The following is a 25,402-nucleotide window of genomic DNA, read 5'->3' as shown; positions in this document are numbered from 1 at the left end:
GAAACTTTGCAACGAGCGTCTTGAGTGGAATCCTAAATTAGTGTTCTCAAAGACGCTGAAAATCTGAAAAAAACTAGGGTTATAACCTGCAGTTTGTGAGAATATGTGTCCTACTAGGAAGACTCAAAGAGCTCAATGCCTACCTCCAGCTTTATTCTCTTTTTCCAAAGGCTGCTTATGAGATGGCTGTTGTCTGGATGACTTGCTGTAATGACAGCAGTTCACTACTAGATGCTGTCTCTCTCACAGGGTTTCTGCTCCATACTCCGTTGTCTGGTGAAGGGAAGACCTCTGTGTGTTCGCTGGCGTGCACAGTATTGCATTTGCATGCGGTCTATCAGAATAACATACACAAGTGTTGAGCCTACTGAATAGGTGACATACAGGTGAAATAAATCCGTTGCTGAGAAGTATGTGTCCAACACACATTCAGGGATGGACTATACTGTAGTCGAGGAAGACCATGGTATACAATCTTGACTTGGGAACACGAATAGGGTGTGCAGGTCAGCCAGCTGTAAAGTGTGGACGCCTCTGTCCTAGTGAAATTACCAACAGACCATAAACACATCATCAAGCTGCTAGACTTTGTAAACAGCGATAGGAAAGCCTGGCTAATAACCCACAAATTACATTGTCAAGGATCACATTATCCCTCTGATTTCAGAAATTACTGAATGAAAGCATGTATTTACATCAAGAGCCAGTGTAAAATGGCAATGAAATATGCTGGTTTACACCACAGGAGCCATGGGAAATATACTTAGGGACTAAATTATTTTAAAATACCTAAGTGTATTTCTAATATACTGTAATTTGCATATACTACAACAGATGTCCTGTGAAGATTTAATTTCTTTTTCTGATGGTCAAAAATATTTTATATTCATATTGAAGTCAAATTAAGGGGAAATCATGCTTGACCAATCTAATAGCCTTCTGTGCTGGCATGACCAACTGGGTAGATAAGGGAAGAGTAGTGAATGTTGTCTATCTTGACTTCAGCAAGGCTTTCAGCACTGTCTCCCATAACATCCTCCTAGGGAAGCTCAGGAAGTGTGGACTGGATGAGTGGACAGTGAGGTGGATTGAGAACTGGCTGAATGGCAGAGCTCAGAGGATCAGCGACGCAGAGTCTAGTTGGAGGCCTGTAGCTAGTGGTGCTCCCCAGGGGCCAGTGCTGTGCCCAGTCTTGTTCATCTTCTTCACCAATGACCTGGATGAAGGGACAGATGTACCCAGAGCAAGTTTGCTGATGACACAAAACTAGGAGGAGTAGCGGATACACTGGGAGGCTGTGCTGCCATCCAGTGAGACCTGGACAGGCTGGAGTGTTGGGCAGAGAGGAACCTCATGAAGTTCAAGAAGGGCAAGTGCAAGGTCCTGCACCTGGGGAGGAACAACCCCATGCACCAGTAAGGGTTCGGGGCGGACCTGCTGGTGAGCAGCTCTGCAGAGAGGGAGCTGGGAGTGCTGGGGGACAACAAGTTGACCATGAGCCAGCAGTGTGCCCTGGCTGCCAAGAAGGCCAATGGCATTCAGGGATGCATCAAGAGGAGTGTGGCCAGCAGGTGGAGGGAGGTTCTCCTCCCCCTCTACTCTGCCCTAGTGAGGCCCCATCTGGAGTACCGTGTCCAGTTCTGGGCTCCCCAGTTCAAGAAAGATCAGGAGCTACTGGAGAGAGTCCAGCGGAGGGCTACGAGGATGATGAGGGGACTGGAGCATCTTTCCTACAAGGAAAGCCTGAGGGAACTGGGCTTGTTCAGCCTGAAGAAGAGAAGGCTGAGAAGTGACCTCATAAATGCTTAAAAATATCTGAAGGGTAGGTGTCAAAAGGATGGCTCGAAACTCTTCAGTGGTGCCCAGCAACAGGACAAGGGGCAATGGGCACAAACTGAAGCACAGGAAGTTCTAGCTGAAGATGAGGAAGAACTTCTTCCCTCTGAGGGTGACGGAGCACTGAAACAGGCTGCCCAGGGAGGCTGTGGAGTCTCCTTCTCTAGAGGTATTCAAGATCCACCTGGACGAGGTCCTATGCAGCCTGCTGTAGGTGACCCTGCTTTGGCAGGGGGGTTGGACTAGATGACCCACAGAGGTCCCTTCCAACCCCAACCATTCTGTGATTCTGTTTAATGTCTAATTTTTTATAAATATATGTGTATATATTGATGTAAATATATGTATTGTATATTAAGTATATTTTCTGTACATATTAGGTGTGTTATTCATACATATATGCATGTATTTAGACCTTTTTCAGTGAATTGATCATCCTGAGGCTATACCAAGCATTTGCTTTTTAGACAGCACCTCTAACTGGCATTATCTGGGACTTCGCTTAAAGCAGATTATACTGAGTATGACTAAGCATATAGCCCCCATTTAGCTTTCACAAGTCGTTCTTTTGCAGACAAGGTGCTTACATGCACTCTTGACTTTAACCACATGTGTAAATCTCCCGTAAGCATGAGCTTAAAGTGCTTTCCTGAGTCTTAGCCTATGTGTTACGCTCCCTGCATACTATAGCATCTCAGAGAGATTTATAAAGGTAGAGCTCCAATTCTTCCACTTCTGTTAGTGTCTGGTGGAACTATGCTGGCGTTCACCATTTGGAGAAGTGACCACAATAATTTTTTTTATTTTAGAGTATTTTGAGCATTAGTAAGATGCAAGCACCTTAAAGAGACAACCTGCAAACCATGCGTGAAATTCAAGTCAGCTCTTGATGAGGGAGAGCCAACTCTGCTTTCCCATGTGGAGATTACAATCTACTCTTTACTGTATGCAATTTTAATTTTTTTTTCTGCTAGATTAGTTAAACAGGAATTGGAAACTCCAGACTAAAGTTTGCTGTCAGCCTGGGCAATAGAATTGCACTGAGGAAACTGAATTGGTCTCATCTACCTCTGTGATTATTATTCACACAGATGAATTTTTTTAGCTGTAGGCACTATATGCATAATAGGTGATGAAATCTTGAATTTACATGTGCGTGTGCACATATACAGCACACAGACATGGAAGACTCAGACACAGATATGCACACACACGTTGCAATTCTTAGTACTGCAGAAGTGATTGTTGAATTCTTAATACTACCTTTTCCAGGCCCAAAGGGTCTGGCAGCACAAACCCATAGGTATTTTCCATGAAGATGTCTAGATCACCGTAGAATGATACCGGTGTGTTCTGTTCCTCTTTTCCTCAGCTTTACATGCCATACTTTCCCTGAGGATTCTTGAAGCTGTGAGCAGTTTTCTTATTGTAAAACCTTTCCTCTTTGTTTGTCATTTGTGTACTTCTTTTGTGTACCTTACTTTGTGAATCCTCTTTTAAGAAACTTGGTGTATATTTTCTTTCTGGCTTTTCGTCTGTCTTTATTAAGCTTGGTATGCTGTTTGTTTCTTTAAAAGCGTGGGTTGAAAAAAATGTTGGGTTTGGTTCTCTTGCCCAGTTGATCTTGGTGCTTTATGCCACCAAATAATTCCAAGGATTATTTTACACGTTTACAGATTCTTTAGAACCTGCTCACAGCTCTTTTGTTGTACACAAAGTCTCTCTTGACTGCAGAGGAGGCAGAAGATCCAACCTTGATCTAAGCAATGTCTTTTTCAGGGATTTTAGAACAGAAGTTCACAAGTCTTATTTTTGCCCAGTAAGACCAGCGGTAGCGGGACATCTAGGCTCAGCTAGGCATATAGAAGTTTGGCTTGTGTGTGGTTACTAATAACATATGTCACAGTTTAGAAACTCCACATTTAGAAAGTATGCGTTGCAGCAAAGATTTCCAAGTATGTGATGAAAAGGTTCATAGCTGCTGGAAGAGAGTGGGATGGCATGGAGCGGTGCCGTCACTGGAGCATTTCTTTGGGTTCATTGAGTTTGGCTCAGTCAGAGGAAGGAAGAAAATCAATTGGTGTCATGGCACAAGAGTTCAGCCTGTTCCTGCTTTTGGACCCTATTGCCCTATTCTTACTCACATGGCATAATACTTGACTAGAATAGCCCCACCGGGAAGCCTAAGAACTATTTGGACATTAAATTGTTATCCTACTTGGATGAAGGCTCAGTCTAGCCCACGGGGTTTTATAGCTTCCTTCTCAGATCTAGTATGCTTTCCTGTTTGTCTTCATTCATACCAGGCTCAGTAGGTGACCTTTTCTGCAGCCAATTTTCACATCTGTTTCTAAGCAATTCAGTCCTTGACATACTAGTTTAGATATTCAGTGAAGAAACTGTCTGCCATAGTAGGGGATAGACCTGGCTAGATGAAAAGTTAACAATCGCAACAAAACCCAAAGCACCTGAATGAATGGTCACCATCTGATCTGGAATTTGGACAAAAGAGGTATTGTAAGGAATCTGAGAAATGCTGTGAAGATACAGGGACCACTCCCTCTCAGTGACCGTCTGGGGAGTGAGAGCTATGCTCTCAGTTACCGTGCAGTCCTACAAGCCCTCCTCAATTTTCTCTTGTTGTTGGATGCACAGATAACGAAGAGTCCTAAAGGAGTGGTTTTCCATCTGTGTCTAAGCAGATGTTTAAAAACAGCTGGGTAATCGAGGAGTTTCTGAAGACCAAATTTGCAAACCAGGATCTTTGCTCTTTAAACAAATAGAATATATTCTTTGAGTAGCTTTGTGTATCTTGCTGTGGCACTGCATGAGTTGAAAAGGCTACAATAATGCAAGCTTCTGGTAGTAGATCATCCTCCAGTAATCTGCTTCATTGCTATGGAACCCTTAAATCCTTCGGTTAGGTTTAAGAGTTAGCTATTCAACTCCCATGACCTGAAATTTCCTCTATCTCTGTCTAGCGATGACTGTCCTTGATGACTCTTCTTCCTGTACTGTTAAGATATCACCTCTAAGTGGAAGCCTGTGATGGAGATAGGTGTCTGTGGAGGCCCAGAGAGCTCAACATCTCCAGGGTGATATATACAAGTTTACTTCACTGGTTTTCCTTGTCCCCAATTATAGTAAAAATTTCAAAGATGTCCGCAGGGGAAAGAAACTGAAAAATAGTATTTGGAAGGTGATTAAGAGGAAGGAATCTGTGACCCAAACCAAGAAACGAGAAGAGCTTAAGGTGACTGTAGAGGTGGAAGGTGAAATAGATAACTGACAGGTGGTGCTTTTCTGTTTTCTCTCTTTATTGAGAATATTGCTTTCTACTGTAGTGATCGCTTCTGCACTGGGCGGGTTAGGTAAAAGTTCTGATCTTTGTGTTCCTGCACCACTTCTGTCACAGCAAGACGTGAGCAGACAGTTCAACATGAATCAGATTTTTGTCTGCATGTTTTGTGGGTAAGTCAAAACAAAAAGATAAAAATAGGCAGAAAAATCAGAACTGTTTTCTCAGCACAATGAAAACTACAAAAGGGAAGGAAATAATATTTTATTCCATTTGAAATGTTTTCATTCAAAGTGTTCATATTTAGACTGTTTTCTTTAGAGCGGTATTTGAATGAAAATATATTTCATTTTAAATTGAAGCATTTCTTTAAAAAGGCAAAATCAGATGTTTTACTAGATCTAAGATTTCATTACTATTTTGTCACAAAACATATTTATGAATTTCATCTGATATCTCCAGGAGTTTCTCCAAAATGTTTTTTTTTTTTTTTTGGTATGTTTACTGGTTCTACATTAAAATGTGCCTAGTTTTCATCTTCAGCCATTAACATAGCTCTGATTCTTGTTCTTTTGCAATAGTGCTTTTCAGAAGACAACCTTCCTCTGTATACAAGAATTCAGTAAACTATTGCTGGGTCATTAAAAAGAACTGTTAAATTTTCTTAAACCTGCATTGTGAATCTGAGCCCCTAGGCCCACTGAAATAATTGCAATAGTCTAATCTTTCACATTTAGGTAGTCTCTTTCATCTGAGGACCTCAAGATGTTTTACCTAAAATAATGAATGTACATTGGAATTCTTGCCAAAGGCAAAAATGAAAGAGAAAAATGTACCGCCTCCCCCTTTCCTGCCATGGCTATGAAAATTTGCTGGGGTTTTATTGTTATTTTGTTGATTTTTTTTTGATTGTGGGGTGTCTTTTTTTGAAACCAGAATACCATAGCCCTGTGAAATTCTAATTTTTCTTGTGGGAACTTGACCTTAAGTAGCAGGGCTGACTTTCCTCATCTCATGGGTCAAAGCCAGTCCATGAGGGATGCCAGGATACCAACTGATTACTGGGACAGAAATGTAAAGTGAAGTCCTAGTAACCCTTTTTTAGAATAGTCTTAAAAGAATAATAAAGGGAGACTTTTTTTTTTTTTTTAATTTGTGGCAACAGTTGAGCAAACACGACTGGAGAGTAAGGTGCCACTTCTGCCGTGAAGAGGTGAGGTTGTTTCAGCTAGTAAAGCCTATTTACTTGACTGCACGTACACGTAGGCCCTTCAGTCCAAGCCAACTGAACATATTTCCAGATAAAAGACCTTTCTTAATACCTGCATTTGAACCCAAACTACCTGAGCTTCACCAGTACTGCATGAATAATATGTGGAACTTGAATCAGAGAGAACATGCATATGTTCAGGAATTGTGCCAGTTCAGAGTTCTGCATCCCCTTTCTTCATCATGTCCCTCAGAGCGCTTTGATTTTCCACAATGTAATTTGATTTTCCCTGTATTATTGTTACTCTAAGAAAAAAACACACAATGCCAGTTCATGGAACAAACCCAACATATCAGTCAAAGCTTCTGTTTAAATGTTAGTATCAAACTTGAACTAATCTATCCGTACATTTCTTTGCAGATTATGCTGACGTTTTCAGCAGTGTTTGGCGTGATTGTATACCGAATCGCAACAGCAGCGGCTTTATCATTCAGCACAAATGAGACAACCAGGTCAAATGTTCGAGTGACTGTGACCGCAACTGCTGTCATCATTAACCTCGTTGTGATACTTATACTTGATGAAATTTATGGAGCTGTTGCCAAATGGCTGACAGAAATTGGTAAAACTATCTCACCACTTTCCTCATTAGTGTATTACATGTGTTAATACGAGGGCGTGCAAGGAGGTTCTAATAGGAATGTTTCCCACTGAAGAGTGACAGTGAAAATAATCAGGGCTATGGGGTAAGATGCTCAGACCTGCCTCTGTGAACTAGAGGTCTAAGCTGCAACATGCAGTGTGCCACTAATAGGACTAATTAGCCTGGCCAGAATGCCCAGGCTAATCAGCTGGTATTCCTGCATTGCACTGGCTCTATGCCAAGACCCACTTATCTGGAGCTGGTTGAGAATTTTTGACCTGGTATGTATTTTGATATACATCTTTTCCTTTAGGAGCTTGGTTTTAATCACTGGGATGTTTTGAAGATGTTGCTGGCTCTGGCAAAGCTACACTGGCAAATACTTGCCATGTTTTTTTACTAGTGTAATTTTTAATAGGTCCTTGCCACTCAGAGGATTTTTTTTGCCATTATAGGGGCATGTCTGGGCTGGACTTTTTAATAATAGTATCTATTTCAGTTAGGGGTTGGAATTTTTTTTTTTTTTAAATGTTATATTGTTACAAGCCTGGCAATGTATTTAAATCTTTTAAAGGTGAGTCATTCCTCACTGCTATAGGGGTTTAGGCTAGAGGTCTTTTTTCTTACATACATTAGGCCAAAGATGTTTACTGATAGGGCCCTAACATGAGATTCTTATAGCTGTCATTAAGTATTGTTTCCCACATTTTAATACATCACCTCTAATCCTAGATGACTCAAAGTCTAGGAACATGAAGTCAATTATTCAAAACACTGAAAATCAATTAACAACCACAGATGCATTTAATTGTAACAAATGCTCTACTGGTCAGTTTTGGGCACCTAGATTAGGCATCCAAATTAGAAACTTTTTGACAATTGGAGCCTAACTCAGTCATTTGAAATTGCGGATTGTTTCCCTGTAAAACCTACAGTGAAATGAAGCTGGCTGGAACTAGTAGACTTCAGATTAAAACCTTAGGAACTCTTAAGAGTTGTGTTTCTAATTCTCACTTTCTCAAGACACTTTCAAAGTTACAAGTGAAAACATCTCTTTTAGTCCTATTTTTTGAAGAACACCATAAACTAAAGTTTTATAGCTGTCAAAATAGAGGTTCAATACTGATTTTTTTAAATATGGTCCTGTGGTTTTACCAGTAAGGACAGCCTCATGGTTTAGATTAAATTTGTAAAGTATTTGAAAGAAATGAAGACAAAGCAATTTATTTTCACAGAATGCCACCTTATGAAGTGAATTCGTTTGTTTATTTCTATTTTGCATCAGGGTTTGGGCAGAATATAGCAGGGTTACACAAATGAACTCTGTCCTACTGGCATAAAGAATCTCAGGCTTACTGTCCAGGCCAGAACTGTACCCAGATTTTCAGCTTTCATATAACCAACAGGCTGCTAAATGTGTGTGACCTGATCAGTTCTGTCCACTGCACCTGCCCAGGTAAGAAAGGGCACAACTATTAAGGCATGACACTACTGTGTGGAAAGAGTAGGAAGAGATGAACGTGAGGCTTCTCCTCTCTGTGAATTTGTAGGCAAAAGTTGGGAAGTGCAATTCACTGCCGTTGCCTTTCTGGGGCAAGCGTGGAAGGAAAATGTCTCTCTTTGAAACGTGCACCACTCCGAATTGTGAAAGAAATAAGAATTTCTTATTGCTGATTATTGTCCCTCTGTCACTTTGCAGTTAATTCTAATCTGGCTATCTTTATTTAAGCAACATTCCTAATTAGCCACCAGATGTTTTGTTTAAGAAGGATCCAGTCTGAGTAATCACTAGTGCTACAAATTACAGGAGTTAGAATGTTCATTCAAGCATCTTTCTTCAGTGCTAGGTTCAGATGCCAAATGTAATCAAAATGTTAAAAAAAAATTACAGTTCACTCATGCTGATAAACGCTCCTTACCTTATGAACTTTCATTTTGCTGAGCAGAGCAAAAAGTACTCGATTCCCTTTTCACACTGCAGTTAATTGACAAGCTGAGGAATCGACTTGTTGGGCTGGAGGAGCAGCTCTAGACAGCGTAGGTTTCTATTCCAACTCCAAGACCACTTCGGTCTTTGTCCAAGTGAGAAATGACATCTGTAAATACAAGAATAGTACCACTGACAGCAATGGCGTTCATGGTAGAACCAAAGTAACAGATATGCCTCAAATACCTGCTGAACCAGTGCTTGGGGGCAGAAAAGTAATAGTTTTGTAGTAATCAATAGAGAGCTTGTACAGGATGCACTAGGAATCCATGCACCTCTTTGGACCCAGCAAAGCAGGGCACTGATGCAAACCAGACCAGCAAAAGTGCTGGTTATATCCTGCTATTCTCAGGTTGAATAGGTCATCTTCAGTTATCAGGTGGTGTCAGACTTGACTTACAACTCATAAGCTCACTTGTAACTTCACTCGGGGCAAGGAAGAATCAGTCAAATTGGCACGAAATCAAAACTGCTTGTGTTTGTGCCTTATAAAAGCAGCAACTCCTTCAGTGAGCTAAGGCCCATGCCACAGATATCTCAGTTTATTATCTACCTGGAAAGTTTCAGCTGCCCAATTTTGGTGTAACATGCTGCACAACCAGGCACGTATTATGAGTGTATCATTCTTTAGGGGAAAGTTTTCACTCTTACTAATGCATCTATTCTGGCTGGATGTATTTCTTGTGTAGCAGACTCCACTAGCTAAAGGACAAATTTTATGCATGCCTCTGTTGGTACGGTATAGTATATCTGAGCGTGGAGAGGGAGTGAAGTGCTAAGTGAGTCTCTGGAACCATATATGGTGTGCAAATTTTCATCCAGAGGCTGAGCTCATCTTTGTGGGTGTTCTCCATAAGGCAAAGGCTAGGATTTTTCTCCCTCAAATTAGAAGCTGCACTGCTGTTATTTGATATTCCTGTTGCCCTGAGCTGTTGTCCTGAGGATCTATCCAGCACATGGGGTCATCTACAAATTGTTTAAATCCTTTGAAGACTTAATTAAGCTTTCTGTATGTATAGGTGAATGAAGGCTTAGTGCTCATCAGACTGTGTGTTGACTTTTTATGAAAATATGGTTGAAAGTATCACAAATAAATCTGGGCAGTGGGGACTCATTAGAGTTTTGCTATTCCTTTACTGCTCAAATAAACATCTTTTTTAAGAAAAAAACCCCAAAGCAACCAAAACGCCCAAACTGTGTCTCAAAACAAAAATCTACAATACAGCAGTATTTTTAATTAAGTCCTTCAAGCCAGAGCTCTGGATCTACCTTATTTCACACTTCCGTTGTGCTACACAAGTTCAGTCAAGAACATACAACAATAAAATTATCTGCTCTCACATTTGTTGACAGCTCAGGATAAGCATGGCAATACATGAGTTTAACACACATAGAATCTTTAGAAGAATATCCTACTGTCAATTTGAAATGCCTCTGTCTTATACCTGTGTGTTCTATTGCTAGAAAATTTCCATGGAAATTGGAAATAAATCTAGGGACAGAGCAATGAATACCGAAAAGCTTTAAGACACGTTTTTACAAGTTATCTAAAGAAGTCTAGAAATTTAGAATATATATAGTGAATGGAAAAGCATTAGCAAAAATGTGCAGTTATTTTCCATGGCAATTAATAATTCACTTAATGCCTTATTCAGAAAGGTACTTAGTCTGTATTTAGCGTTAAGCACATTAACAATCTCATTACAGAAAAAACACTTCTGCACACAAAGTTAAGAAGGCTTTTAAGGTGTTTTTTTCTGGATGAAAGTCTTTGTACTTTGCTTTCATCATTCTTTAATTTAGAATATTAATGCTTCATTATTTCAGTTGTGTAACTGATATACTTCTGTATGTCAACATACATATGTTCATAGACATTAAACTCTTTTATGCTGCTTTAGATTTGTGCAACTGATTATCAAGATTCATTTATTTTTTTCTTCAAACTCCAAATAGCTAGTAGGAGAACCATGTAAATATCTAGCAACTATTTCTATCTATTATTATTATTAATAACAGTATATACATATGTTAATAAAATATATTTAATGATATTATATGTTTAATAGTATAATACATGTCAAAGTAAATAACAGAGGAGGTCTGTGCTAAGACTTCACAGATGTGGCCTGAAGCAGGGGAAGGTGATGTGGTCTGCCTAGGTCTCTCAGCAAGACAATGAAAGAGAATGGAAAAGTGAGGTATTCTCATGTCCAGGCCGGGTGTCAAGATCTGTCGGAATTTTTGCCACCAGGGCATTGGATCGACAGCCAAGAGCAACTTGGGATAAGCTGTCAGAGGTCTGTCAGAGAATCAAGTTCCTTATGTTGTCATTGCTAGTGTTTCTATCAAAGAAACTTCAGTTTTTCATGTGGAAATTTGGAAGGACTCTCTGGAAATCAGGAGTCAGTGGCAGAGCTAGTGTGGATTGGTACAATTTAAAAGTACAAAAGAAAAAACAGTATGAGGCCAAAGTTTGCAGTCTGGTTGTGTATCTGCGGATACCAGGGAAATTTACATATTTAGTAGCTGATTTCTCTGTTTGTCTTTTTTTTTTTTTTTCCCCTCAGAGGTACCAAAAACAGAGAAAACCTTTGAGGAGAGACTGATTTTGAAGGCATTCCTGCTGAAGTTTGTGAATTCGTATGCATCAATTTTTTATGTTGCCTTTTTTAAAGGAAGGTAGGATAAATGTCCTTTACATATAGATATTTATGTATATAGATATTTATGTGTGTATATATATGCCTATATTAGTGAATCTGAGTTTAAAAATGACACAAAGGGCTACCTAACTGAGCCTGGAACTGGCCACGTTCACCAGCTATGAAAAAACAACATAAACAGGATTGTCTAAAGCTTTATCTTGAATGTCAGGGCACATTGTTGAGCACTATCCTGTCTCTCTTCTAAGTAGACTACTATTCTGAAATGCAACCATTTTAATTTTCTTTCTAAAATAAGAATAATCCACACCTCAGAAAATAATTCCTTTTAGTTAAAAAAGGGTTTTGCATTTATGAGTGAATGGTAGCGCTTACAGATCTCAACTATCCACATTTTAGCAAGTTTTTCATGAAGCATCATTTAGCAAAGAAAGATTTTTGTGTTTTGTTTAAAATTATGGAACTACTTTCTCAATGTTTTTCACTATTCTTCCATATCAAGTTAAATTAAGAAATAGTTACAGTCAACTGTAGTTACATGTTTTGGCAAATGAACTGATTGATTAAAAAGCTAATTCAGCTGTCCTGCTAAATAAGTGTGACTTCCTATGGGTTCAGAATCATTGTCTTTTGGGACTCAGTCATCCACGTTATGACACATGCTTTTGAATGGGAAGCTTAAAATGACTGTTTGCTCAGACTTTGGCAAAAAAGTTTAAAACATCCTCTGGATTCTGTTTAGAACCATTTTTCTGTTCCTTTTGGGGGCTGTAGAGTTTGTTAATCTGTAGTCTTCACTCATCCTATTCAGCATCACTGATTTAAGAATTAATGATACATTTTACCAACAGCTGTAAATATAGTAAGACATTAATTAAAAATATCACCCATATCTTTCTATTTTAAACATTTTTTTGTGTTGTATGGTTATCATACATTCAATCTTACTGTATCACCCTGTGTAGCTGGAAGAGCCTTGACTATGTATAGATGTGTAAAGAACTCCATTCAGGGCATTACTCAGATGCAAGAGAGTGTGAGTTAGGATACGTGTCCCCCATTTTGTTTATGATCTCTAATCAAGAGAGGGAGATTATTACTCTTTTTTAGCACAGAAAAATATTTTACTAAAATTATTTCATCAAGATGTAGTAGAATATAGAGGTCTACCACTTTGAAATAATTTCAAATAATCAAAGTTGAATAGATGTCTAGTCTTTTAACATTGATGTTGAACTAGCTAGTTCTGAAATAATTTAGCTAATATGAATGAACAGTTATGTTGTTAAAGTTCACTTTTTTCCTATTTTTATTTTATTTCATATATTGTTATTGCTTTCAGATTTGTTGGCCGTCCTGGTCGTTACGTATATGTGTTTGGTAGTTATCGAATGGAAGAGGTAAGTACACATGAAATTAAAATAAAAAAATCCTTAACAAAAAAATGTGTACAGTGTATTTCAGCAGAGTCTAGACAATAAGGAAAAAATAGAAAACATGTTAAAACAACATATTAAATCTTCAATATAAATAGACAAACCCTAAATTTTCCATCTCAGGCATCTGTAAATTCTTTCCTTCTGAAATTTTGAGTGATTCACAGTCTTAGATGAAGCTTCACCATTTACAATTGGGCGCTAAGGCACAAACATTACATGATTTGACTGAGGCCCTTGGGAAACCTATGGCAGAGCCAGAACTTGAATCTGGCTTCTCATTCTGCAGGTCACTGGAAGCCTAGCAATTTTAATAGCCTTAAAAGCTATAGCCATTTTGTGCTAAACCTGTAGACAGTTTTTTTTTTTTCCAAATTCTTTTTAACTGCTGTGGGTATTCCCTTGAAAATCGATAGATGTCCTCAAGGTTTTACAATAAAGCTTATGCATGTCTTTGCAAGATTGAAGACTTTCTTCCCCATTGGGAGACATCAGGTTGGAAGAGTATCGGTGATACTGCATTATGTTTATTACATTGATTATATAGTAAATATTTTTAAAGGAAATATAGTAGCCCCAGGGCACAGTAAGTTATTTCAGAGCTCTACATATTTTTCATAATGCAGTTTTATGACTGGAGATGAAATACCTTGTTAAACATAGAATTGCAGTGATTGACGAGCTCTGTTCTCCCACGCAAATTGGTGGCAGGGGTGATGGGCACATATAGACATTGATAGCTCTCCCAAGTGGGTACTTTTAAATTAATTCTCTTACTCCCTTCACACTCTGTGATTTCATTTAATTACAGTGTGCTCCAGGAGGCTGTTTGATGGAACTCTGTATTCAGCTGAGCATCATTATGCTTGGAAAACAACTGATTCAAAACAATCTGTTTGAAATTGGAATCCCGTATGTATCCCAGCCTTCTCCATTACCATGCTTTATTCCTATGACACAATAAATTAAAGTCTTGATCCTTTTTCAGCTGAATGGGACTTTTGCCACTGCCTTCAGTGGGTTCTAATTGAATGTGATGATAAATCACATTTTTGGTTGTGATGAAATGATCTGGCTATATTTTATGTTGAATAATTGGCTATATCTGCAGTAAATGGCTTAAAGCAAGTGATTGAATATATTAAATAATTGATCTAAATTAATTTTAGAAACCTGGGAAAACAGGCGAGGTGTGATAGATCTCTTGGGAAGTTTTAGAGAAGCTTTCAGCGCCGCAGTATTGAATACAAATTAGTATGAAGTGGAGAAGAGATGGCGTGGAGAAAAGCAATATCTCGTAAAAGATGTTAAAATGTATTACTTGATCTATGACTATTTTACTGGTGTGCAGAAGAAGTCCACACTCTTATAAGGTGCCTGTGTGATGCAGGAGCTGGAGTATGGGAGAAATGCTGACATGCTGCTCAGCGGCTGTCTACCACAGGATGCTTAGTGCACAGTGTCCTCTGCTCCAAATACAGCAAGAAAGATGTTTTGGTCTGTCTGCAGTGTCAAGGGGATCTTCAGGCACTAAAATCCATTGAGAATCTCCTGCTTCTGCCTCCTGGGAGGTTTGCTCTTGTTTCTGTTAACAGAATCATCCTCATTGGTGGCAGTGGCCTGTGGAAAGTCGTATTAGATGAAGAGTCTGGCTTAGACACAAGCCCCAACTCCACTGAAGTTAGTCAGAATCTTTCAGCTCTGATGTCAGTAGCTTTTGGATCACATTCCTAGGAAAGGCCTTGAAGATGCTAATTAGAAACCAAGATGAGTGATGCTTAAAAGATGATGAAATATTTTTAAAATGAATTCTTTCCTCCCTTCCTAGCAAGAACGTTTTTTGGGAGTATTTAAAATAGAGAGAAAAAAAACTTCCCAAACAAATCAAATGTAGGTTATGGATGGTTTCATTATTCTTGTGTCAAAGTTCAATAGGGAGGCCTGTTTTCTGTCTACATCTCTCTGAGTTTACAGTTTATTTTGAGAAAAGGGCGGTAAATCATTCCCAAAATATCTGGTATGTTGAAGGCTTAAAGCTTTCTCATTGTAAACCTGGTGTGATTTTTTTTCCCATCTTCCAAAAACTCACTGCTACTGGACTTTTTTGACGGGGATTTTATGATGTTAGAAATACTGTATTTATTATTTTTGACTCACGAAAGCAGAGGCTGATCCAGTCCAAACAGAAAATTCCTGTCAAATAATTTCTCAATTCCCTCACAACAAGTCTTGGTACAAGAATGTGACAAATTCATCCCATTTTTCTCCCTCATTTCTGCTCCCCCACCCTTCTACTAACAATTTATAGTGGCCTCAATTTTTAAAAATTAATAACTGTTTTAAAATAAACATACATTCATCCTCTCTTTCCCAGAGAAAGACCTCATTTGAGTCACAATGCTATCTTGTCATCCTGAAATAAGCACATCTGGTTTTCCTTTGCTTGTCTGCATTCTCAAGAAAATTACGTGTATATCTGTAGGGCTCGGCCCTTCTCACCGGACCAGTTTGCACCAGCAGAAGCTGAGTGCTTTAGTGAACACTCAGGTTAATTAAATCAGAGTTAGCCTTCTGTTTCTGCATGGACCACTCGTCTGATTTGGACTAGATCCGTAATGGTGTTCTATTTTACCTCATCTGCCCCACATACACAGGCACACTGACACACTTTAAGCACCGATCAACCAGATTTTCAGAGGACTGTGCATAGGTCTGCTGGACACATATAAATCCAGACCAAAAGGGACTCCAAACACGCATGTGTTGCACAAGTAGTAGTGCTGGCATGTCTGTGTTGCACATGTAATCTACATCTATACATGCTGTTGTTAGGAGATGTGACAGATGTAAAGACAAATATAGCCTCACTCTCTGGCCTCCAGCCTTCTCGTCTGGCTTTCTGCTCTATCCTATGCTCTCTGTTCTGATACCTGTTTTCCTTGGTAATCTCTTACAGTCAGCTCATCTCTGTTAGATCATCCTTTTTCTACCAAAATGTTTTTTTATTTTCCTTCCCAGGTTTTCATCAGGCCATTGTTCTATTTTCCAGTGTCTGCTTTTGCATGGGCAATGCACTCTGATGAACAGTCTTCCTATGACAATCTTTTCTATTTCCAGTTTCAGCAGCTGCATTTTTTTTCCCCTTGCCTTGTACCTCTTTGGAGGGAATGAGAATCAGAGTGAATAACACAGATTTTTCCATTTGTTCCCTGTATTTTCAGTGAGAGCAGAGTACAGGTGCTGCAATCGATCTTACCCATGTGGAGAGGCAGAAGGGACTATCATAAATACTGGTTTATTCTTCAGAATCTGGAAGTGTCCTCTGTAGGTCTCTAACATGGAAGTGTCTCTCTGCTAAATGATATGATAACCCAGATCAAAAGAGTTTTCTTCCTTCTTGAAATCTCAGAATTTCAGGATTATTTTCAGAAAACCTTTTGACTTCATTCACCACAAAACCCAAGTCATTTTGGTTGCTTTGCAGAAGATCACGCAATCTCACTCCCATTTGTTGTCTCTTTCCACCAAAAATGCTACTAAATAGATGATAAATTGACTTTATAAGCAACAGCCATCCATTATGTCTCTAGTGCCTCGAATGTTGCCACAATTGGGAACCATCATGCAATGTTTTCATTCTGACTTATCCACGGTCACTGTTGGCTGAAGAGTTATGGAGTTAAACTTCAGATGGCCGCCTTGCATTGTCTGGGGTCATTGGGACACATCCTTGCTTTTTACTTCAACGTTTTTGGAGAAACTGCTGCACAGCTATGACAGTTGTGACTTGCTGGTCTTCTAAACCTTTCTGTGATTTCTTTTTCAATTTCTGCACCCAAGGATATCAAAACAGATAGATAAATGCAACAACATTTGAATTATGGAAAAGTAAGCCTTCCTGGATTGAAATGTGTGTTCTGTGGGCCTGGAATTCACAAGTTTAACAGATGTAAATATGCCACAGTTCACTCAGAAGTGCTACATACCATAATTATTTTACTGTTGCCACAGTAAATGACCCTAAAAGGCTGTAGGGCTTGAGAGCCTTAACTTAGAGTTCCTTGAAGACTCCTTTTCCTCAGTTCTGTTTTTCTGAACTTACTGAAAAAAATCCATGTGGTTATTTTATTACTCTGTCTTTGACCTTGGTGATAAACCCTTAGGGTGAAATCCTGACGCTATTAAAGTCAATGGCAAAATTCCTATTGACTTTAGTGGTGCCATGATTTTGGCTTTTTTATTCAATATCAGTTTCCATCAATAACTTCAAAATGTACTTAACTATGCTGGATGAGAATAACAAAAGTTAATAAAATCAGTTTAAAGACAGCCTTTCATAGCTATTATCTTCTATGTTGCTCTTCACCTTTAACAACCTATTCTTAATTAAAGAGGTATTTTTTTGTGGTTGTTTTTTTCTTTCCTGTCTTTGGTTGGTGTGTTCTTCTGTTTCAGAAATCAATAAATCCCAAACAGAACTGAAACTCCCATAGAATCCAGGAAGTCTGAGTGTGCCAAGGAAGTATGACTGTACCATAAATTTGTGAAACAGGATGAGAGATTAAAGTCCTTTAATTCTACCCCTGCCTCCTTTTTGTACCCTCTACCTGTGAATAAGAGATGTCTCCTTATGTTAGAAGACTATAGGAATAAGACTGAAGAAAAGCATGGACTTTCAGTGCTCCTTCACCAAAGCAGCAAACAAAATTACAGGCAAGGACACAAAAGTTTGAGCTTTTTGCCTAGACACAAGTGCTCCAACTACTCAATGTAGCAGTCTTCTCTGTTTAGCTTTTTTCCTGTACCCTTTATTATAATGCTACTAAGGAAAAAGCATTAACTGGAAAGATAGCCTTAAAAACCACCTGATATAAATAAACATTCATCCCTGGCGGTTGGATTCTAGGGGTTTTCTGTGTTTTCCATTTTCATCTTTGTTCTAGCAAGTATTGCCTTGGAATACTTCAAATCCACTTCTTGGTGACTGTCACAGGTGACCTGCCTTTGCAGTACCCAAGCTTTTGTTAAATGAGAGTCTTGAGAAATTGGTAAACGGACCCTCAGTTCCAATCTTTCTGGCATGCTCTAGTGGAGATACATCGTGAGGACTGCACAGCCACAGAAGACACAAGGACTTACACCAACAAAATTGTATTCCTGCATCTGTCCGATTGCAACCTGCTTCTCCAGCCTCTAGAAGTTTCACTCTGTCTCACTCCACAAATTTCTCACTTTTCCCAAATGATCTTCATATCTGCTTCTAGATCCCCCAAATCTTGCTGCTGCTTTATACTGTATAAATAGAGCAACTCTTGGATTATCTGTTTTTTTGAAAGGAGGTTTTATGTAAGTGCACCATGTGTTTGCAGCCCAGCCAGGATCACTTAGTTTTGATTTTCCTCTTCTCTTCCATGTCTTTTTTCTCGAAATCTTGTGGGTTCTTCAGGGGTGGGGCATTTTCCTATAGTGATTTTATGCTTTCTTCAGATGCTGATTACCTTGGATAATCGGATGTTTAATAGTTATATTCACAATTACAAACAGCATAGTTAAACCATGTTCACACCTCTTATCTAACACAACAGTTTGGTGCCAATACCTTGTGAGAAACTGCAGCATCATTTTTAACTGCTCTAGACATAACCTTCTGACAAAAACCTGTTCTTCATTTTCTTTCTCCCTGCTCCTACATACATTCTTCTTTCATGCTATTCAGTCTCCTCAAGAACGTGTCTTGCTTTTTGATGCTCTCTGGCAAAAGGGCCAGAAAGAATGGTTGTTCTACAGCTCTACACTTTTGTCTGTTTGTCCAGATTCATATGGCTACTAGTAGGGTCATGAAACTTTTCTGCATGTGCCTTTTCAGCACAAAGCTTCTCAAAGACTCATTCTGAATGGGCAAACCTACCTCTTTCTCACTGTTTCAGCTGCCTGGTATGCATAAATCAGAAGGTAAAATAGCTCTTGATTGTCGTTATCTGTCAAACTCTGTTTAAAAATATTGTTCTGAGCAATTAAAAACCGGGTTTCACACATGCATTTAAAAAACATACTCTGTTTTAATAACACAATCATATGTGCAGCTATAGAGTTCTGCAAAACTCATTTTCATTGCCCTACTGCTGTATAGCTGGAGAATAACACTGTGCAATTCCCTGTTCTCAGTTTCTTTAACTTTCTGACACACCTCTGTTTGGTCTGAAACTTCACATGCTTGGATATGACACAAAGGTACAATCTTTGTGGAAAATTTGGAAAAATTAGTTTGGCTTGCTTTCAGTTAGTTGATCTTTTAAAAAATTGCACAGAAATAAAAATTGGAACAAGAAATAAAAATCGGAACAGTCTTCACAGCTTAAGTCAAAATGGTTAAATGTGCCGCTCCTCATGCCTGGCTTATAGATAGGCAGATGAAAAATTAAAAATTATTCTGGGTATCTGAGCCCTGGATTTAGTGTATTCCCAGATAAACATTAAAAACAACAACTATTGTTTTAGTTACTGGGTTCGCAAGGGAGTTATGTGTATGCATTAAACCCCATAACTCGACTCCGTGGTGCTATAACCAGAGGATTAGATCACACATGTACAGACTTCACATCTAAACACACCCAAATTTCATCTCAGCTGCTGCACAGTGACAGCGAGATGCTCTTCAATCTCGTCTGCTCACGGATATGTGAGGAACATTTATAGTTCACTGGAACAGAAATCAGCACGGTCTTGAACTTATTGTTCGCTGTCCTCTGAGAGTCCCTCACATTAGGAAATTAATTGGGATATACTGGAAGAGAGTCCTGGGAATTCTTTGATTGTTTTAATTCCTGCCCCTAGTCTCCTACCTTCTGAATACTACATCACCTCTGTCACAGACAAGTTCCCTCGACTGCCATAAAAGCAGAGGGGAGGAAAGGAAATTTTAGTTCTTAAAATGGCTGAGTTTGTGTGATATGGGAGGTAAGTGTAAAGATCCATCTAATTCTTTCTTTGGACGTATTTTAAATCTCCCCACCCTTTTCTTAAAACTCTGTAAACTGAATGTTCTGGGCACCAAAAGTATATGTTTAGCCTCAATATATCTGGATATTGCCAAAGTACTGAGGATGTTACCATCAGACTTATGAGCTACGTTTCAGCTGCATCTGGAACAAAAGCTGCATTTGATTTGTTGATTTTTGCAGCTTTGTGATCCTGAGACTGACAGGGCCTGATGCCATCTAGATCTGTTTTAAGAGTGTCTGCCAATCCGCATTTTCTCCATACTTTTGATGAAATTGAATGGGTCCTGTAAACACTGGTTGGTGTAGTAATTCTGCAGCCACTGCAGTAATTTCCAGGCTGCTGTGGAGCCTGGTGCTATGTGGTGACACAGTGCTCTTCTGTAGCTCCGTGTATATTCAGGAACAAAGCAGTAAGCCTACCCAGCAAAGCCTTTAGTGTATTTGCCAGCTAGCCTTGCCCTGCTACTTGAGTTAGGGTCTGAGAAAGTGTTTCTGCTTAACTGGAGGTACAAATGAAAACGCTACCATTTCCCCATACACTCCAGTCTCCAGGCCACACACCTCTAGTTCAAAGGATTTATCTCGAGCTGTGGGGGAAAAGTTTGTGGGAGAGCCCTGCGTACACCACTGGCAAAAGATCACTGGAATTAGTCTGGATTTTCACTCAGATGGCACATATGCAAAGAACTATAACATAATGTGCATATTTGTGAAAGATCAATTTCGTCTGCAAAATGAAGACTTACAACGTGTATAAGACTTGATGTTTTATGCTACTTCAGCTGTATTTCAATTCCTTGATTTTGAAGAAATGTCTCATTCTATTGCATTTTTCCATGGGTATTTCTGAATGTGTAAAATAACGTGAAGATATTCATGCATATGGATTTAAAATGTCATCTCTGGGGGGCACTGGGAATACTTTACTCTCCTTCTAGAGACAGAATCATTTTACCGTGGGTTTATGCTACTTACGAAATTCTTGTATTTATCAGTGTTGTGACATTTGTATCCTCATCTCAGCAGGACAGTGATTGATACTACTACTCCTACTGAGGTCCAAAGAAATACTTGCACAAATAATTGCTCACTCGTGAGTAATTTATAGTCTAGCCAAAATGGATTGTATTATTGTAAAGCATGGTCAAAATGAGAACCTCTGATGCAACCCCTTCTGATCTATGGGAGTTGGGAGACGTAAATGGTCTGTGTTTATGTAAGATATGGTAGGAAATGGTTTTGGTTTTCTGCTTTAGAGGCAGTCAAAACTCACCAGCATAGTTGGTCTTGCCAGATGTAAACTTTTCAGGTAGCAAAATATTTCCCGACTGAAATTGGGAATTTCCAAGTCTCCCCATAACAGTTGTTGTGTGCTAGGTCAGTGTTCCACCTTGATACACACTGCAGCATATCTGAAAGAAAATTCAAAACCTCTAAAACTCTTATTGGAAATCTCTGAAGGAGGATTATATGGTTGTGCTAGTGCATAAAGCATCTAACCCCTGGAGAAGCAAGTTTTTCAGGGTCTGCATAGGTCTGAATACTTTGCCTTATACATGATTGGTAAACTTTCAGGAAAAAAAAAATTACTTCAGAAATACAGATAAGAATTCAATAAATGTTTCAATTTTTATTCTAGTAGTTATAGAATTACGTAGTTTCCAGTGGCTTAGGGATAAACTTGCAGAGAAGTTCCAGTGAGTTCCATTTCTTCCCCAGTGAGTTCCAGTATGGGCTGCACTGTGGAGTACTGAAGAGGCATGTATCTGATGTGACACTTTTCTAGCAATAATTTGTTGCTGAATCTGAAGTGATTAAGGTAGGATTTTCGTTTGTGCGTGACAGGAATAATACACCTCTTTGAGACCAAATTCTACTGACCTTGCTGAAACTCTCTCATGAATCTGATTCTCTCTGGTAGTTTGAACCCTGATTGCACGTTAGGTAGAAGTAAAGGAACTGCATTTTTCCGGGATGAAGGGCCATTGGTAAAATTAAGACATCGCTTATACGTAACATTTCATAGGTACATATTTTACTATTTTTATTAGTTGTAGCATCATTTTGGTTAAAGAAAATAGTGCTTGCCCTTCAAAGTTCCACAAACAGCATCTTTTTTTGTCTGTTTAGATAAACTCACGGATACATGCTTGTGACAAGAGACCACTAGAGCCTGTAGAGCTGCAAGTATTTTCTGGTGGTCACAGGGCTGGATTTAAGTCAATGATATTCATTTTTAGTGTCCTAAATGGCTTTGGATCTGTCAGTGTCTTGGAGAAACTTCTTTTTTTAGTGCTGCAGATTTATTAGCAGAGGTGCTCATTTCCTTTTGTTTTGAACAACTGGCAATTTTTCTGCTAAAATTTTCACAAGTCCACCAGCTTTAGGAATCAGTATGTTCTTCCACCCTGTTTCATTGGCAATATGTCCGGCCATTTTGACCTTAAAAGTGTACTATATCGGAAGTTCCCAAGTTTCATGGTGAGAGCAAAGTGCATCTGTGCTAGATATGTGGTATGAAGGCATCACATAATCTTCTGGCATTTTGTTTGTTTCTTTATTTCTTTCTTGACAGAGAGGTGCTCAGTGTGTTGTTTTTGAGAGTATTACTTATTACTAATATTATTTAGGTCCAAGGTGTTTGAGCTTCAGGAAGGTGCCCATTCAACACATATCTAGAGAGCAACAATTATTAAAAAGTATCGGGTTCAACTCCATTTTAACATCACTATGCTGATGTAACTTTCCTCCTGACAGAGCAACGCAGGAACTAGTGCCCCAGCAGCCTGTCACCTGGCAATATGCAGCATCAGAACTTCAGAGGATGGTGTGAACTAAGCCTATGGGGGCACCAGAGTAACGTGCTGTACAATTTGTATTGCTGTGCAAAGACTTGGGCCAAATCTTGTAGGAAAAAAAAAAAAGCCTGTTCAATCTGAGCTTTTTTTCTTTTTTTCCTCAGGAAGCTAAAGAAGCTCTTCAGGAAGCTGAAGGATGAGAGAGCTGAGCCAAAGGAAATGGACACCAACTCATCAAAGGACCCACAGCAATGGGATCTTGACTATATCCTGGAACCTTTCACGGGGCTGACTCCAGAATACATGGAAATGAGTAAGTTTTCTAAATTCCCTTTCCCTTTCTGCAGTAATCATAGTTTTAGATAGGACCAATCACTGTATATCATATGACTGTATGTCATAACTTGGCATGATAAAGGGAGAAAAAACCCAAAACACTTGTAGCTTTGTAGAAATTACATGCAAGACAGCAGGGCTATGAGACTACCATATTACCAGCATAGCAACAATGATGACTCCTAGTATCTGTTAATATTTATACTGTAAGAGTCTAGTGTTCCCAGCTGAGAACAGCGCTCAGAAACCATACAGCCATAGATTCACAGAATAGCTAAACTTGGAAGGGACCTCTGGAGATCATGTAGTCCAACCCCATGCTCAAAGCTGGTTCAGCTAGAGCGGGTTGTTCAGGGACTTGTCCAGTTGTCCAGCTGGGTTTTGAGTATTGCCAGGGGTGGAGACTCTACAACATCTCTGTGCAACCTGTTCCAGTGTTTGATCACCCTTACAGTAAAAAAGTATTTTCTTAAATTTAGATTGCATTTCCTATATTTCAATTTGTGACCATTGCCTCTTGTTCTTTCACTGTGCACCCTTGAGAATAGTCTAGCTTTGTCTTCTTTAATCCACCCAAGAGGTATTTCAATGCATTGGTAAGGTACTCATAAGTGTTCTCTTCCTGTGGTACAATAGTCCCAGCTTTCTCAGCTTCTCCTCGTATGTCAAGTCCTCCAATCCCTTTGTAGCTCATGACTGGATCCGCTGCAGTATGTCCATGTCTTTCTTGTACTGGGGAGGATAGAACTGGAAAGAGCACTCCAGGGCTGATCATAGTAGTGCTCAGCAGAGGGGAAGGATCCCCTCTCTTGACCTGCTGACAATGCTCTTCCTAATGCACCTTAGAAGGCTATCAACCTTCTTTGTAGCTGTGGCACATTGCTGGTTCATGTTCAACATGCTGTTCACCAGGATGCCTGGGCTCTTTTCTGCGAAATTGCTTCCCAGCTAATCAGTTCCTGGTGTCTGCTGGTGCTTGGGGTTATTCCTCCCAGAAGTAAGACTTTTCCTTTAAGTAAGTAAGCATTTTCCTTTGCTGAACTTTGTGAGATTCCTCTTGGACCGTTTATCCAGCTGGTTGAGGTCCTTCTCAATGGCAGCACAAACATCTGGTATAACTCCTCCCAAAACTAAAATCACTCATTAATGTTTCAAATGTCATAAAAATATGTACGTTCCAAAATATAAATGTGTATTTTCTTGTAGAAGTGAATTACCCTTTACAACAGAAAACTGTAGGAATATCTTTTTAGACGGCTTAGTTCATGACTGAATGTAACATGATGTTGAATCACGTGCACAGCAATCCAGCTATGCTTAAATTAAAATCCACACACATACACAACAGGAGAGAACCTTCAGCCTGTAAGTGCTTCTTGCTCAGCTCAAAGAGATAGTGGAATGGAGAATTGTTTTTCCCGTTTTACTGATGCAGAGCTGTGACGTGCAGGTACTGAGTTGGTTATGCTTTCTAAGGAAATCTAGGGCACACTGGGGAATTATTTCTCAGTCTCCCACCTTTCATACTAGTTCTTTAACTCGCACTTTCTCTAGTTTTTTAAATAGCACATGTACACTTCCTCTGCATGCATCACCCTGCTGGAGTGACTGATGTCACTAGTGGTATGCGCTGCCAGACATTTGATTGTCTTTCAAACCCAAGTAAAGTAGGAACAACTGTATTATTAAATCAATAGTGTTCTAATTTTGTAAAGCTGGTGCCCACCATATGCTATCATCTGTGTGTACATATGTGCTTGCTATTTTTCACAATTACGTAAATTGCTGCTAAAATATGGCAGAGATCGGTACTTTTCCGTGGTTGCTCCACAGTTTGCTCTTCCATGTTAGAGGAGATAAGTATGTTGGTGGAAATACAGATGGAACTGGGAGCAATTCTTTCTTGAACTGGTAAGATGCCATCACTTATATATTTGGTAACCACACAGTCAGGGAGAGAGCAGTTCCGGATTTGCAGTAGGTGGGATTCAGGATCTGGATCTGCTGCTTCACAGAAATACTCTCTCAAGATGCAATGTCTATCAAAGTGGAACTGTATGCACTTTTTATTATCTGCAAGTGTGGATTGCTGACATATTAGTGACTTGTTCCATCATTTGCATATCATTAAAAGACTCTCTGATTCAGGACCAGAGGTCAGTGTGTCCACTGTAAGTCATTTGAGACATAA

At 39.3% G+C, this 25,402-nt stretch overlaps 1 protein-coding gene across 1 annotated transcript in view; it reads left to right on the top strand.

Annotated features, from left to right (window-relative positions):
• Nucleotides 1-25,402, top strand: part of ANO2 (anoctamin 2) — a 187,924-nt gene that overhangs the window by 141,930 nt on the left and 20,592 nt on the right. The window contains exons 16-20 of the mRNA XM_075418515.1: nucleotides 6,765-6,966; nucleotides 11,545-11,656; nucleotides 12,983-13,040; nucleotides 13,888-13,988; nucleotides 23,040-23,188. Coding sequence (XP_075274630.1) covers nucleotides 6,765-6,966; nucleotides 11,545-11,656; nucleotides 12,983-13,040; nucleotides 13,888-13,988; nucleotides 23,040-23,188 — 622 coding nt within the window. The remainder of the gene's footprint in view (nucleotides 1-6,764; nucleotides 6,967-11,544; nucleotides 11,657-12,982; nucleotides 13,041-13,887; nucleotides 13,989-23,039; nucleotides 23,189-25,402) is intronic.

This window comes from Opisthocomus hoazin, chromosome 1, assembly GCF_030867145.1.
Source record: "Opisthocomus hoazin isolate bOpiHoa1 chromosome 1, bOpiHoa1.hap1, whole genome shotgun sequence".
NCBI lineage: Eukaryota > Metazoa > Chordata > Aves > Opisthocomiformes > Opisthocomidae > Opisthocomus > Opisthocomus hoazin.
The sequence above is the reverse complement of the archived record's forward strand: the minus strand, read 5'-3'. Positions and strand labels throughout refer to the sequence as shown.